At 43.4% G+C, this 17,298-nt stretch overlaps 1 protein-coding gene across 1 annotated transcript in view; it reads left to right on the plus strand.

Annotated features, from left to right (window-relative positions):
- The window catches only part of RAB31 (RAB31, member RAS oncogene family), a 128,185-nt gene that overhangs the window by 69,480 nt on the left and 41,407 nt on the right, over positions 1-17,298 (plus strand). Inside the window, exon 4 of the mRNA XM_080821974.1 lies at positions 16,731-16,802. Within this exon, the coding sequence (XP_080678100.1) occupies positions 16,731-16,802 (72 nt within the window). The remainder of the gene's footprint in view (positions 1-16,730; positions 16,803-17,298) is intronic.

A 17,298-nucleotide genomic window follows, 5' to 3' on the forward strand; every position in this document is an offset into this window, starting at 1 on the left:
GTAATGGGGAGATGAGACTTCGGTCCTACTGTGTCAACACATCCATCTTTCCCTTTGGGTTTCCTTTTCACTCCCTTCTTTGCTTTTCCACATAAACTGGGGTCTAGAATATCCTCATTGTTATTAAAAGTGTTTGGGGGCACCCGGGTGGCTCAGTCGGTTAAGTGGACGACTCCTGATTTTGGCTCAGGTTACAGTCTCGGGGTTATGAGATCAAGCCCCACATCAGGCTCCATGTTGAGCATGGAGCCTGCTTGGGATTCTCTCTCTCCCTCTGCCCTCCCCCGGAAAAGAAAGTCTCATCAATAGGAATTGTGGTCCCCAAGTTCTAGATGCGTGCTTCCAAGTCATTCTGTTTTTGCTTTAAAACACAATTGTAGGGGTGCTTGGGTGGCTCAGTGGGTTAAACCTCTGCCTTCGGCTCAGGTTATGATCTCAGGGCTCTGGGATCGAGCCCCGCATTGGGCTCTCTGCTCAGCAGGGAGCCTGCTCCCCCCGACCCCGCCTGCCTCTCTGCCTACTTGTGATCTCTGTCTGTCAAAAAAATAAATAAATTCTTAAAAAAAAAACCACAATTGCAATTCATAGGATAACTCCATTAAAATGTTCATATCTTGAAAGAATTCCATGCTTCATTTTCTTGATCTGATCTGTGAGAACAATATTATTCTAAGAATCTAACATGAACAAATATGAACATCATCTCATTATCTTGTTTCACTTGGGTTAAAGTCCGTGTTATGGCTGTCTATCTGCCCTACTGCCTCAGAAAGAATTGTTGTATTTATAAAATTTGGGTTTCAAATGCACCACAGTCACAAATTCCGCAAAGGTGAATTGATGGTTCTTTGGTTAGAATAAAAGCTCTCCTCTGACTCTAACATATCTGGAGTTGACTAGATTGACTTCTGAAATCAAGTTCATCATTAGATACTTTTTAAAGATGAAATTGGAGAACACATGTGCAGACTAAAAAATAGGCCCCCCCCTCCAATACTTAGCAGGAATTATGGAGTTTTGAACTTAATGGTAAAAATGACATGATGCAAAGATTTGTGTAGGAAGGTATATAATTTTTAACTACTGTCTTTTTTGGGGTATTTAAAAAATTGATGGAACACTGAAAATGCAAGAAATGCTAAGTAAGAACAATATTGAATACTGTATAGGACCTGTATGATCTAATAAAAGATGGAACTGTTGTCGAATTCTGCATGTGATCTTAAATAAACAAGACTTTATTTAGAATTTAGAATACAATATTTAGAATTTAGAATACTATTATTAACTATTTCAGGTGTTTAGTTAATAATGGCTGTGTGTGTTAATTCTTCTTCTTTTTTAAAATCTTTTTATTTAAAAGTACTCTTATACTGCGGTGCCTGGGTGGCTCAGTCAGTTAAATGGCTGACTCTTGGTCTCCACTCAGGTCTCAATCTGAGGGTTGTGAGTTCAAGCGCCATGTTGGGCTCCACAGTGGGTATGGAGTCTACAGAAACAAAAACAAAAACTTTTATACCCACAGAAAATTTATAAAAATATTACAGAGCTCGGGGCGCCTGAGTGGCTCAGTGGATTAAAGCCTCTGACTTCGGCTCAGGTCATGATCTCAGGGTCTTGGGATCGAGCCCCGCATCAGGCCCTCTGCTCAGCAGGGAGTCTGCTTCCTCCTCTCTCTCTGCCTGTCTCTCTGTCTACTTGTGATCTCTGTCTGTCAAATAAATAAATAAAAGCTTTAAAAAAAATATTACAGAGCTCTCTAGCTAAAGTGGCTCTGCCTCAAGCTGTGGGTCTTTCTGTGTGGTGGCTGAGGCTTGCTTGTTCATTCTGGGGTTTAGGCAGTAGTACCTGAGGAAGCTCTCCTCGGTCGATGCAGAAGCACAAGCAGCGAGGCACAGACGCAAGGCCTCTTAATGCTAGGGTCCGATCGAGCCCATGGCACATGGCCTACATTCCATTGGCCGAGGCAAGGCATGTGGCTCAGCCCAAAGTCAAGTGACAGCAAGACACGGCCTTTAGAGGAAGTGAGAAACTACACTGGCATAAACAGCGGTTCACGTAGAGGTGAACACTTAATTGTTGGTCATAATGTCATCTGCCACAGGCTTCTACTGGATTCTCTCAATCCGTGTACTTCGGAGGCTCCACTTTGTGCGGTCTTGAACTTCTTTTCAGAGCCTACCTCAGTCTTTCCCCACTGAGTTCTACTTTCACCCACTCTACAATGTTTCATCCAAAATGAATTTCCTGTGAAGAAATCTGAAACTGTAGAGATAATGTTTGCCCTCCTGTGGCTTTTGAGATACAGCGGACCCTTGAGCAACGTGGGGGTTAGGGGTGCTGACCCTCTACACAGCTGAAAATCCACGTACAGCTTTGGACCCCCCCCCCCAAAAAACATAACTACTGGTACCTACTGTTGCCAAGAAGCCTTCCTGAGAACACATATTATGTGTGATACATGTCATACACTGTACTCCTACCATAAAGCCAGCTCTGGAAAAGAAAATGTTATTAGAAAATCGTAACAGAAAATGGGTTTACAGCACTGGACTTTAAAAAAAATCTGCCTTTAGTGGATTTGTGCAGTTCAAACCCATGTTCAAGAGTCCACTGTATATTCATTACTTCCTGGTCCCTGAGATGGTCCCTCCCCATGTTTCTGAAAAGAGCCTAGTGAAGGTAGCTGTGGTGTGAAATTCTCTATTTACCTGTTCCTTGACAGGGGAACTCTTTTCCGGTCCATTCCTGCACCCGTTCTAGACTTGCTTGAAGCTTCGACCTCATCAGCTTTTTGTTTTCATCCCCTGTTTCACCTGCAAAGCAGCAGAGCCATGCTTTCCTCTTTTTTGGATAATCCATCCCAGAGTCTTAGTGGTTGAAAATAAAATGAACTGATAAATGCTTTTGTCTGCATTTGTTTCTGTGGGGATTATCAGCATGTAGGGTATTACCTCTCTTTTGGAGAAACAGGTTTATTGAGGGGTGCCTGGGTGGCTCAGTCCGTGAAGTGTCTGACTGCAGCTCAGGTCATATGATCCCAGGGTCCTGGGAGCAAGCCCCGCGTCAGGCTCCCTGCTCAGCAGGAAGCCTGCTTCTCCCTTTCCCTGCTGCTCATGTTCTTTCTCAAATAAATAAATAAAATCTTAAAAAAAAGGGGGGGGGGAGAGAAACAGGGGTACCTGGGTGGCTCAGTAGGTTAAGCCTCTGCCTTCAGCTCAGGTCATGATCTCAGGTCCTGGGATCGAACCCCGCATTGGACTCCTTGCACAGCAGGGAGCCTGCTTCTCCACCCCCCTGCCTGCCTCTCTGCCTACTTGTGATCTCTCTCTGTCAAGTAAATAAATAAAATCTTTTAAAAAACGAAAAAACAAAATACAAACCCACCTTTAATGAGATATAATTCACAGACCATACAATCGACTCACTTAAAGGGTACAGTTCAGTGGACTCTACTATATTAAGATTGTGCAACTGTTGCCACAATTAATTTTAAACCCATTAATAGTCATTCCCCATTTCTTCCTAAGTCCCCCAGCTCTTGGCTGCTTTCTGCCTCTAGATTCACCTCCTTTGGACATTTCATATAAATGGAATCATGCTGGGTGTTTTGGGGACTGGCTTCCTATACTTAGCATAATGTTACCAATGTTCATCCACATTGTAACTTGAATCAGTGCTTCTTTCTTTTTCGTGGCTGACTAATACTCCATTCTATGGATGCCATACATTTTGTTTATCCATTCATCAGGTGATGGACATTTAGATCACTTTCACATTTGGGCTCTTATGAGTAATGCTGCTTTAAGTATTTATGTACAATTTTTATTTAGATAGCTTTATTTGTTCTTTAATCTCTTGGAAATATATCTGGGACTGAAATTGATGGGTCCTCTAGTAACTCTATGTTTAGTATTTTGAAGATCCACCAAACTTCTCCAAAGTCACTGCACCATTTTATATTCCTACCCACAATGTACAAGGTTCTGCATTCCCACCAACACTTGTCTTTGCCAGACTCAGGGTTATTCCTATATGTTCTTCTAAGAACTTCATAGTTTCAGCTCTTGCCTTTAGCTCTATGATCCATTTGTTATAATTTGTTATATTTGTTATAAATAATTTGTAAGGAGGGGATTCAACTTTACTCTCCTTGTGTTGCTATCATACAAAATCAGTTGTCCCAACACAGTTTGTTGAAAAGATTATTCTTTGCCCAAATTGATTTTCTTGGCACCTTTGTTGATATGATAATCAGTTGACCACGAATGTGTGGTTTAATTCTGGACTCGGTTCTCTTTCTTTGATCTAATTTTTACCCTTCTGCCAATACCACAGTGCCCTGATTGCTACAGGCTTTGCAGCAAGTTTGAAAATTAGGAAGTATGAGTCTCTACCTTTGTTCTTTATCAAGATTGTTTCGGCTATTCTGCGTCCCTTTCATCTCACAGGAATTTTTAGGATTGGAGTTTACATTTTTGCAAAAACTCCAGATGTATTTGATAGGGATTATGTTAAATCTATAGATGAATATGAAGTCACCTACTCCTTAAGCCTTTAAGTTATAAGTGATAAGCAAGTTGCAGGCTGTTTTCATGTCTAATTGTGGACCAGAAGTACAGGCTTGACCTCAGAATGGTACCTAAAGAAAAAATTCTGAATACAATATTAAATCTTTGGAATGTTAAAATGTGTTTCCTGTAACAAATTCATATAGAACTCTAAATAAGGTTATATTTGTGAAGTGATCACTTACAATTTACCAAAATATTACTAGATTTGAACTGCATGATACTTAACTAAATTATGTTTTTTTTTAAATGAACCTATCTTCAAAATAGTATTAATTGCCACTGATTTAGTTTTTTTCAGCAGTATTATCTAACCCAGGACCAGACTTTATTACCTTAATAGATACTATTCAAGATAGTGTGACAATATGCTGAAATCCACTGATTAAAAGGCTTATAGTGACTCTCGTAGTGAGTGTACAGAATTTCCCCCCCAATTTTAAGATGTTTCAAGCACTCCAGAAAATAATATGATAAGTATATTAACACTATCCAGATTTGTTTACTCTTTGCTTGTTCCTGGTTGGGGTTCCTCGGTGACTCAGTTGGTTAAGCATCTGTCTTCAGCTCGGGTCATGACCCCGGAGTCCCAGTATCGAGTCCCACATGGGGGCTCCCTGCTCAGTGGGGAGTCTGCTTCTCCCTCTGCCTGCCGCTCCCCCTGCTTGTGCATGCTCTCTGTCAAATAAATAAATAAAGTCTTAAAAAAAAAAAAAGGAATTTTCCTGGGAGCTGGGTACCCGAAGAAGGCACACTCCCGCTGGTGCCCTCCAGAAGCCAACCGCTTAGTGGGCTGTGGAACCATGTTGGTGTTCGTCTCCTTCGTCCTTACATTTGCAAGCCCTCCCAGGCTCCTACGGGGACAGGACGACATATGCAGAGACAGCTGAGAGGCAGCCAAGCCAGGCCGAGGCTGGCATGCCCCCGTGGGTCCCTGAGAAAGAAGAGAGAACTAAGGCAGCAGATAGCTGAGGTCAAGTTGGGGCTTGACAAACATCAAAAGAAACTTTTTTTGGCTTTCTTTCCTTCTTTTTTCGGGGCCCCAGACTCTGTGGTCAAGAGAGTGGTTCTCTTTTCATAGACTGTGGCCAAAGTCAGAGGAAATTTTGACCTTTGGATGTCCTTGAAGAATGGGGCCTGTTAGAAGCTCAGAATGAGCTGTTCTTTCTTTCCTTCTTGCTTGCCCTGCGGCCTCTGGCAATACAGGCCCGGCTCCACGCGGCAGCAGCAAAAAGCACAGGCAGACTCTGCTCCTCACCCATGGCTGGAGGGAAATTACTTCGCCCTTAAACCTTTCCCACACCCATGAGAGAATTTACCTTCAGTGGAAGAGGGTCAATCCCTGGTTTTGCTTTCCTTCCCTGCATATCACAAGAGAACGCTGCTTTTATTTATTTTTTTAAAGATTTTATTTATTTATTTGACAGACAGAAATCACAAGTAGTAGGCAGAGAGGCAGGCAGAGAGAGGGGAAGGGAAGCAGGCTCCCTGCTGAGCAGAGAGCTCGATGCGGGGCTCGATCCCAGGACCCTGAGATCATGACCTGAGCCGAAGGCAGAGGCTTAACCCACTGAGCCACCCACGCGCCCGAGGACGCTGCTTTTAATCAGTACGCATTGACATCCTGATTGGGAAAATATTCCTCCTCGCCACACTCCACTCCTGTAACACCCCCTCAAAAGGAAAACCCGATGAAGACTATGTAGTAAGGAGACACACAGAAGCCTGCGAATCTGGTAAAAGCTGTTAAAAATGAGGTAGACAGTTCCTGGGATAGGACTGTGCCCCATCATCTCCTTTTAGAAGAAGCCTCAGGAATCCCCTACAGCTGAGGAGGTCCAGGGATGTTTAAAACTCGGCGATAGAAGCTGCGGAAGGAAAGGGTGACTGTGGCATTCGAGTTGGAGTGTCTGATGGCAGCAGGGTCCAGAGTCACCATTGCGGGCAGACCCGGTTCCCAGAGGTGTCCTGTTGGGGGGTGTTGGCGTCATTCTGGAAATTAGGAGATGGGGGGAAGAAGGCCACTGGCGGGAAAGAAAGAGGAAGGACATATCCATATATTAAAATAAATTTAGTAAGTCCTAAGGGAAACCCCAAGCACTAGTGCCCTCAAGCCTGTGCGATGGGAAGGCCGGAAGTGAGGGAGAGGAAATGGGGAGTGGACAGACAGGAACAGCAGAGAGGGTAGCTTCAAGCATCAAGTCTTACAAAGCAAGAATGAGCTTCTCCTGCCCACAAGTGGCCCCGGCCCTTGGTCCTGTAGCCCCCTCTCTGTCACAGTAGACCCGACTGTGGTCCTTTGTGCCCTGGTAGGTCTCCCTTCCTCCAGGCCTGCCTGAGCTGCCCCCCCCCGCCCCCGGGCGGTGGGGGGAGTGGGGACCGCGACAGGAGTGTTCTGGGAGGGAGGGCCATGCCACCAGGGGAAGATTCTTCACAAGTCAGGCAATGACATTTTCCTGGTGTGTATTTTGGTCTGGGACGGCCTAAGTAGCTTCTAATTATGAAGCATTGTCTGTGCCTCCTGGGTTGAGGCCAGTTTCCGTTCTCCTACTCTCTGCGGGCAAAGACTTGTGCTGAGGAAGAAGAAGCTAAGAAGCAGTTTATCTGGTTGTTTTTCTCCCCTCTTCTCCCCTGCCCTCCACTCCATTCCCGCCTCTCCCTCCCCGCTCCTCCCCTTTCGCTTTTTACTTTCGTGCATCTAATTTCCTAAGTCTGGTTCAAATACAGACCAAGCCCGTGAATGTCATTCGTGACAAGGAAATTAGGCACATGGACTTCGTTTAATAACAAAAGAGCGTACTCCTGAGGTGCCAAAGGACGTGTCTAAGCAGGAGCAGCTGGAGTGTCCTTAGAACACAGAGCTTGCTGTTTGGAGACGGTTATCCCCAGAGCAGCCCCTTTGAAGGCCGCCTGACTCCACCCCTCTTCTCCACCTTCTGTTTGTTTCCTGGGGCTGCTGGAACAGATCCCTCACAGCTCCCTCCCAGTTCTGAAAGTCAGGAGTCCGAGTAAGGCTTACCAGGCCAAGAGCAAGCCATAGGTAGGGCTGTGTTCCTTTCTGGAGGCTTTGGGATAGAATCCGTTCCTGGCTTTTTTCAGAGGCTGCCCGCATTCCCTAGTTTGTGCCCGCATTCCTCCCTCCATCCTCAAGGCCAGCCGCAGAGCCATCTTCCAAGCTCTCTGACTCTCTTGCCTCCCTCTGCCACTTGTGAAGACCCTGATGATGCTGCTGGACGCTGTATGATAATCTTTCCATCTCAAGGTCAGCACTCTTAATTCCATTAACAACCTAAAGGTCAGCTGTCAGCACTCTTAATTCCATTAGCAACCTCAATGCCCCTTTGCCATGTAGCATAACATATTTACGGGTCCCAGGGATTAAGATATGGACATCTTTGGGGACTGTTGTTCTACCTTCCACCTTCCTAGAACAGTCCCCGTCATGTACCGAGTGATCAAGAGATACTTGTTGAATGACTGAATATATTTAGTATAAGACCGTATCAGCATTCCATCAATTTACACAGCATTTCATTTCGGGGAAGCAACTGAGGAATGGAAAGGGTATGGAATTTGGAGTCAGAAGACCTGTGTTCAAGGGCTGGTTACAACCTTTAAGAGCTGTGTTTATCCGTGGGCAGTTTACTGAACCATTCAGAGCCCAGTTTCTCATCTGTAAAATGGGAACAGTTTTACCTAGCCCACCTGCCTTCACAGGGTTATTGATTCATCACGTGTGTTCCGCCCTTACATGTTTCTTGAGCCCCTATTATGGCCCAGAGTGTGGGTCAGGAAGGGATCTCAGAGGACGTGGCTGTTGAAAAAGGTGTGAATGAAAGGTGGGCGTGAGGATGTCTAGCGGAGGTGGGTCCAGTCTGGGGAAGGCCTGTGGGACGACCCTGAGGGCTCCATGTGGCTGGGTGTTCAGGGAGCGGGAGGAGGCCAGGGGCTGGGGAGAGAGAAAGGGAGGCCGGGCCGAGCGCCCGAATGACACAATAGGACAGACCTTGGATTTTCTGCCTAGTAAGTTAGAAGGATTTTGAAAAATGACACCATTTGACTTTGTTGGAAGAAAAAAACCACTCTGCTTTACAGTTAACAGAATATGACGTCAAGTGTTTGCTTCCGAAGATTCCAGTGGCGGGGGTGGGGTGGGAGGGGAGGTGGAAACATGCCAGGGACCATGTGTTCGGGCTGATCTTGAGACTAGGAGATGAGAGCATGGACGCGCGTTGTACCATGCTGTCTTCTTGTGCGTATGGTTGAAAATTTCCACAATTAAAAAGTCAAAAATAGATTCAATGGTATGTGTAAATAACATAACTCACAAGTTTAAAACAGGAACCTTCTGGCTGCTGTGTGGCCACTACAGTATCTAAATACTCCAGTGGAAACTTCCAGATATCCAGTCAAAGGAAAGATGGGTCTGCAGGCTGCTCTCGGTAACCATGGCACAGAGGCCTGGGTGCCCGGCGCTTTCGGGGGTGAATGAAACCACACGCCTGAGAATGTGTTTTGTGTGACTCTGATCTCTTCGCAGCAAGCTGCTGTCGCAGACTCGAGGAGCTCCTTGTGGGTGCCCAGCAAGGCAGGCTTTCCTGGGGGCACCATGGTGGCAGGGCTCTAGGACGGACGGGTACCACCGCCGGGGAGCGCTGGGTCAGGGCCCTGCTTTGAGGCCCATGGGCCAAAGTCTGTCCCGCTCTGGGAGTAATCCCAGGTGATGTTTGCTTTGCTGTCCTATTCTGCAGGGAGACCTCTCTCGAGGACGAGGACGGGATGTTTACTGTGAACAGGAGGGCTGTATGCAGATGGGAGAGATCAAATCTACCTGAGCAGAGTATGGAGAGAGGGAGACTCATGACCAACCCTCCTGGCATTTCCTTCCCGTGAACGGAGACTGTGTGCGATGAGGAACGCAGATAGCTTCGGGACGGGGTGGGGCAGAGTTCTGGAATTGGAGGCCATTCCTATGGCTTGCTAGCAGACAGGAAGTAGAGTTGAGATTCTCTGTAGTTGGGTATTATGTGGGTGGGAAGAAATGTATTTCTACCTCATTTCAAAACCTTGACTTTTGTCTTACACATTATTTTGAGGATGAGAATACGCCAGTTCATGGCCTCGTCTTTTCCAAAACATGAATCCGTGCCCTTCCCACCAACACCTTATGTTGTGGAAGGATGTTTGGATTTGTGTTGTATCATCATCTCCCCAAGGAGGTTTGGACTGTTCCTTGTCAAAAAGGAGTCCACCGGAGGTCACGTTACCTCTAAAACCCAGCTTTCTCCTGGTGCTTTTGTGCCCTGACCCCTGAATGCCAAGGAAATTCTTTGTCTTTAATTAGCAAATTGAAAGAAAGAAGAAAGAAGGGGAGGGGCGAGTCAAAAAATCCTTTCTCATTGTTAAAGTAGTGTATCCTATTAAAATTTTTTTTAAAATAATCCGGACATATTATAATAAGTGGTGCTCTGCCTACCACGGTGTTATTCAGAAATAACTGTTAATAGTCCCAGACCTTTTTCTCTTCACCTCTACCTACTATTGGATTTTAGGACATCTGAGTGGGTCTATTAAATAGGACTTCTGCTTCTCCATGGAAAGAGACGGTCTGTGTAGACACCAGAAACGTTCTTCTGAATGGCACAGAAAGAACGTTCAGTAATGGTTTTTCCATTCAGCTTTTGCCAGCTGAGAATGTTGGGAATGCTAAGAATTTTCCTCTACCACTTCCCTCTTTGTTTGAATCCTGTTGAACCACGGGATATGTTTTGGCTTCTGCCCTTGACTGCCCATAGCCTCAGGGTTCTGCAGGATGTGAGAATTTCACTGTGTCCTGGCACTGGATACAGACCAGCATGGGTTCTCCCAGGCTGCATCTGCGCGACTCACCAGGGACAGTGTTGTCTGAAGATCGTTACACGTGACCCATTCCTACAAGTTCCTGGACTTGATGCAAGAGCAACCTGGCTTGGATAATTCTCATGTGGGGAGGCAGAGCTCAGCTGGAGCCTGTCCTTGTTTGGAAAATTCGTGAGTTTTCCACTACTGCTCATTCTTGACATGCAGAATTTTTGCTGCTATGGAATTTATGATGCCACAAACCTGCATTTAAGGAATTTTGCCTGAAGCAGACTGGGTGGTCTGGAGGATTCAGATATTTCCTGGAATAAGACTTTCCACTGTGTGCTGAACAGTGTGTGCATGGGATGGGAAGAAAGGAGGCCTCTGTTGTAGGTAATGCACTTGGAAGAATCAAGTGCAGGGTGAAGGAAAAAGGTTCCATTTGGAGTCTGCCTTACCTTGGTCATGAGTAACATCACAGAACTGGAAAAACCTCAGTTACCACCACTCACCCTACCCCCACTGTTATCTGATCTGAAAATATTGGAGTTTGCAGCCAGTGGTCAAGAACGAATTCTTGAGGCATCTTCAGTGTAAACAGGGTGGTTTTATTAAAACATGGGGACAAGACCTATGGGCAGAAAGAAATGAACTGGGGTCAGGAAGAGTGGCTGTTTATATACTTTTAAGTTGGAAGTGGGTTAGGGATAGCATCAGTCTCTAAGGAATTTGGAAGCAAGGACCTTGGAGGGTTAGCTGTTCTTAGGAAAAAGTCATTTACTACTAGTGACACTTTAGTCATGGGTCCCTTCAGATGTGTATCAGTGGGCCGTATGCTTGGAGGATGATTGTTAACACATACCTTGGGGGGGGGGCGTGTAGACATAAAGGAAATTTCCAAAGGAATTTTTATATGTGAAAGGAGACTTACAGGATCCTGGAGGTTGGGCTAATGTTAAGCTAAATTATTAACACTGAGACCGTTGAGTCCTTAGAGGAAGGTCACTCTGCCTGTCTCAAGGACATATGTAAGTTGTAAGGAGATATAATTTTTTTCTTTTGCTTTTGCTTTTGTTTCCCACATCACTGCGTACATTTTACCAGAATAGAGCCAGGCTCTATTAGACTCCCTAGATCTCTTCATGCTTTGCCTTTAATGTGGGTTCTGAGCATACTAGGTCTCAAGATGTTAATAAATATTACTTGAACAATAGTAAAAAAAAAAAATCAGTTGAGAAGTCTGAGTTAAAACCAAAACAAATAGATTTCCTTTCTACAGAGATTTTCAGAACCTTTAATATACTAATAATACTTCACAAATCTCCAGGGGAACATTATTAGGTAAAATGTTTCTGAAACTTATTTGGCTAAGAAATGTTTTTGTTCCAAAAAAACACCTCATGAACCCAGGGTTCGGTAGAAGACCCTTGGGAAATACCAGATTGTGCCCCTTATGTCTCATGCCGTCTCTTATTTTTCAGAAGTGTGAGTTTCACTGCTGCCCGGCAATCCATTGCATAGCTAAGGGCAAAGTATGAAGAGATCTAGACTCAGAGGGAGTCTAGACAAATTTACTTTTCTGGTCCCTGATGGCTAGACATTGAAATAGGTTCCAGTTTTTCAGCATGACTGATAGTTCTGGAGTGAAATCTGGTTGCTTTGTGACCATCTCTGACCATTCCCTTCAGAAGCGCAATCCTTGAATCGGTGTATGAACATTTTCTTGTTCTTGCTATTCATTGTTTTGTTGCTTTCCAGAAAGGTTATGCCTCTGTCTCCCAGTTCCTTGTAGTGGGGACAGGGTTAGCATCCATCTGTAAAAGCTGAGAAGTCTGAGAAGGTTGAATGAGACTGTTCCCTTCTCTTTTATTCTGTAGACACTCAAAATTTAAAAATGCACAGTTGCACACACTATGTACATGAACAACCATTTCTTTTGAGGGTCAGATTTGCTTTTCACAATTCCCTGTGCTTTTTCTAAATAATTAAATGTCACTTGAGAGTCATCTGAGTACTCTAATTTTTAGTACTCTAGATATTTTGTTGGGTAGTTAGGGAAGAAGGAATTTTGAACTGGTGTCTGTCCTGCTAAGTTTTGAAGAACTCTTCAAGGTGAGATTTAAAAATTATAGCAACCTCCTGTGATTGTAAAACTGTATTTCTAGAAGAATCTTTTAGGTGAGTGTTTTCATCAGTCTTAATTTGGACTCTACGGAAATTGAATTACGTCATGTTGAGTATTGAAGTCAGTTGTGGTGTTTTTGTTTTTATGTTTGTGTGGGGAAGAGTATGCACATTGTAAACTAGAAGTGATTTATCCTTTTGTCCTCCACAAATATTATCCTTTGGTCAATGCATTATTGGGTTTTGGAATAGAGACGAACTTTCAACTCGTTAAAGCCCCCAAGTCCCCGGCAATAAAGTCATTTAAGTGGCTTCACCAACAGATTTATTTCAGAATGATTCCATTTGGAGGAAGGAAGGAACAAGTAATGCATTATATACAAAGATCTATTCAATAATCCATGAGTCCTGCACACCAGTGACCATTTCAGATTCAGTTCATGGTATTAGAGCTGAAAATGACTCTGTCTTAAGAAGATGTTCACAATTTACTCTTCTCTGTGCTTGAGTCCATGAGTATCTTGATTTTTGAGATGTAAATTTTGTACCTACATGGTGTGTTTAAGTGGACCTTTCTTATATGGAAGCTATTTTGCAAAAAAAATGGGCATTTTATGTAATTGGGCTGAAGGACACTTTATATGCATTCCTTACCCTTAGCAAAGCAGGAATGTTTCAAAAATACATTGCTTTTTCCTCCCTTTGGGCAAGAATTCTGATTTTATTTTCTATACGTGGAGTGGATTGCCAAGGGACGGATTAAAAATAGATTTATTGATGCCTAACAATTACAACAAACACACAGTGTTGGGTAGTAAATATGCAAGGCACGCACGGCAAATGGCCCGCTGTCCTCCAGTGAGTCCTGGCAAGAGGCCAAGGGCCGTCAGCTGGGAACTCCTGGGTTCATCCTGAGCCCCATCCAACCCATTCCCTTTTATGAAAACCACAGAGGCACCAGGAAGATTTCTGCTCAAGGCAGACGCTTGCACAAGGGCTAGGAGTTGAGAAAGAGCCTGCTTCCTTCCACACTCTTGAGAGTGCGCCACTAGCCTTCCTCAGTGCATTAAAAGGGAAATCGTGGGAACCGATGTGCTTCACATTTCCAAATAGGATAGGATCATTTCAGTTTGGCAGGTCTTTATTTAGTGATCAGCATTACGGGGGAAATAAACATGAATGAACGATCCTTCCTTACCCCCCTGCTCCATATCCTACTCTCCAATAAAAATGGCTGCTTTTGCTTTTTTAACTTGAAAACCCATTTTATTTAAAAAAAAAAAAAACATTGTAAACATTTGTGCTATGTATAATGCTATGTATAGTGCTCTTTTAAGAAAAATGTGCACATCACTAGAAATCCCACATGAACATTTTGAGAAACACTGTTGTAACTGTACACACAGACAGACCCACTCACATTTTACCCTAAATCATAGCATGCTCCATAGGCTGCTTTGAGATGTTTTTTGTTCCTTCAACAGTATATAACCTTTTCCTGTAAATGAAAATCCCTACCATCGTTTTAATTATTGCAGGATATTCCATTATACCCAGAGACCATTAATGGATTCTCTATGGTGAACCGTTAGGATGTTTTCAAATATTTGCTCCCATGTATAACACAGGGATGAGTATCTTGGTGTGTGTGACGATCACTCCAGTATATGTTCCTATAAGTGCAATTGCTGGGTCAAACAAGATGCACATTTTTTTTTAAAGCTTTATTTATTTATTTATTTGACAGACAGATTACAAGTAGGCAGAGAGGCAGGCAGAGAGAGAGGAGGAAGCAGGCTCCCTGCTGAGCAGAGAGCCCGATGCGAGGCTCGATCCCAGGACCCTGGGATCATGACCTGAGCCGAAGGCAGAGGCTTTAACCCACTGAGGCACCCAGGCGCCCACAATATGCACATTTTAACTTTGGATATATATTATCAACAGTGGCTTTTAAAGAAAGTCTTTCTTTTTTAAAAGAAAAAGTGGTATATTTAAAGTGTACAACATGATGGCTTGATGTACATAGATACAGTGAAATTATTACTAGAGTCAAACTAGTTAACATACCTTCTCACAATTATCTTTTCCCTTTTGTAAATGACCAAAGCACCTGAAATCTACTCTTTTGGCAAATTTCCAGATTCAATACAACATAATTAACCACAGTCACCATGCTGTGTGTTGTTTCTAGAACTTATTCTCCCTTTGTAACTGTAACTTTGTACCCTTTCACCAACATTTCTGCAATTCCTTCCCTTTCCTACTCCTGTTAACCTCCCTTCTACTCTCTCCTGTGTATTTGACTTTTTAAGATTCCATATATAAGTGAGATCATGCAGTTTTTTTCTTTCTACACCTGGCTTCTTTCACTTGGCTTAATATATTTTAGATTCATCCATGTTGTTGCAAATGGCAGGATTTCCTTTTTAAGTTCTGGGTAGTATTCGATTGTATTTATAGACACACACCACACTTTCTTCATTCATTCATTCATTAGTAGGCATTTAGGTTGTTTCCATGTCTTGTGCATTGTGAGTAAGGCTGCTATGAATGTGGAAGTGCAGATATCTCTTCGAAGTACTTGATTTCATTTCTTTTAGGTATACACCCAAAAGGGGGATTGCTGGATCATATAGTTGTGTGTTTTTTGTGGACCCTTCGTATTCTTTTCTACAGTGGCTCCACCAATTTGTATTCCCAATGGTGCATCGGGGTTCCCTTTTTTCCACACCCTCACCGATATTTGTTATCTTTTGTCTTTTTGGTAATAGCCATCCTAACAGGTGTGATATCTCATTGTGATTCTGATTTGTATTTCTCTGAAGATTAGTGATGTTGAGCATCTTTTTATAGGAAGGTATTTTTAAAAAGATTTTATTGGGAACCTGGGTGGCTCAGTGGGTTAAAGCCTCTGCTTTCGGCTCAGGTCATGATCCCAGGGTCCTGGGATCGAGCCTCGCATCGGGCTCTCTGCTCAACAGGAGCCTGCTTCCTCCTCTCTCTCTGCCTGCCTCTCTGCCTACTTGTGATCTCTGTCAAATAAATAAATAAAATCTTAAAAAAAAAGATTTTATTTATTTGAGAGAGGCAGAGAGCTTGAGAGAGAGAGAGAGAACCTGCACAAGTAGGGGGAGGGGCAGAGAGAAGCAGGCTCCCCACTGAGCAGGGATCCTGACCTGGGGCTCAAACCCAGGACCCTGAGATCATGACCTGAGCCAAAGGCAGACACTTAACCGACTGAGCCACCCAGGCGCCCAAAAAAGGTCTTAAAACACATTCCCATGTAACATGTGAGAGTGGCCCCCTGCCCAAATCCAAACCAGCAATGGACATAATAAATCTTTTTGATATTTAATAAATTAATGCATGCCTCTTCATTGCTTTTATTTTCATTTCTTTTAGCGTAGTTGAATGTTTTAAAATATTTATTGGCAATTTTCGTCTCTTCCCCGGAGATTTATCTATGTCTATCCTTTGTCCTTTTGTCTGTTGGGCTATCTCTTTCTTCTCAGCTTTCAAAACCTTTCCACGATATAGTCTTCAAATGCATTCAAAGAGCTATTCTTCAAAATAGACATAGAATGTCTATGTATCCTCAGCTTAATTATCTATCCTCTTTTGGGATAAAAGGATTTTATCCCCAAAGTGACTGGTGAGCCTTTTAGTGACCGGGGAGCCGTGCTTTGCTCACGTTCTGGAATGGAGCTTGTCTGTGTCACTGTGTGCCTTTGAGGGACAGCAGCGGTGCAGGCTGAGGGCGGGTTTCGGAGTCGCCCTTGCTCAGTGGCCCTCATTAAGGACTCAGTGAGGGTCTTGTGATCTGTGTCAGTCTCCTTTTGTCCTCCCCTTGGCAAACATCTTTTTCTTACCAGTGAATAATTCTAATGAGATTGCCCTGGGTCAGTCGTATTAGATAAGTAATGAGTGGTAGAGAAAATAAAATTCATAGAAGAGGAACATTTAAAATAAAATTTATTCTTGGCCTTTGCCCAAAAGTAAATTTCATGGTCTGCTGGCCACAAGCACATGTGTGGTGGAGGGGGAGAATTTATTGCCTAATAGGGTTTCTGGGAAAATTCTAGGGGGAATTCGGGGATCCTGTAGGGGTACTGTAGCAGGAAAATCTTATATTTAATTTGGGGTTGCATAAAATGTGTTGACTTTGGCCTAAAACTATGCATTGTTCTTAAACAGTTTCATTCACTGGCTCCCATGTACTATCGTGGTTCTGCTGCCGCTGTCATAGTATATGATATTACCAAACAGGTAAGAAAATAAAAGCCCTTTAAAATTTCGATGCCCTGGATGTTGATTCTCTGTCTTAGAAAGACCGAAGCAGAGGCTTGACGGCTTGAGTCTTGCCAGTAGCCTGGAATGAGATTTCATAGCGTGGTAGGCAGAGGTAATCACCATATATTGAGTTTATCAACCTATATGCAGTGAAGCATTTCAGATTTATCGACCAAATTAAATAAACAACAATGATCATTTATTTTTAAAATTGACTGTCTGTTCGTCATAGAGGCAAGGTCATGCCTGCCAGTATAGCTCTGCGGAACGTCAGCTTTTCAGGAAGAGGATAATTATTTTTAAGTCCTGCATGTTTCGTAATTATGGAATGCTGATTTTCTATTAGTGTTTCAATCACACTACTTAAAATGTCAGGGATAATATTTATGTATGTGTCGTGCATTTGCATATATATAGTATACCATATTTTTAGTTATCACGTTGAGGATCTAGGATATCCGTCAAGGAACTG

Source organism: Martes martes (assembly GCF_963455335.1).
Source record: "Martes martes genome assembly, chromosome: 13".
NCBI classification, from domain to species: Eukaryota; Metazoa; Chordata; class Mammalia; order Carnivora; family Mustelidae; genus Martes; species Martes martes.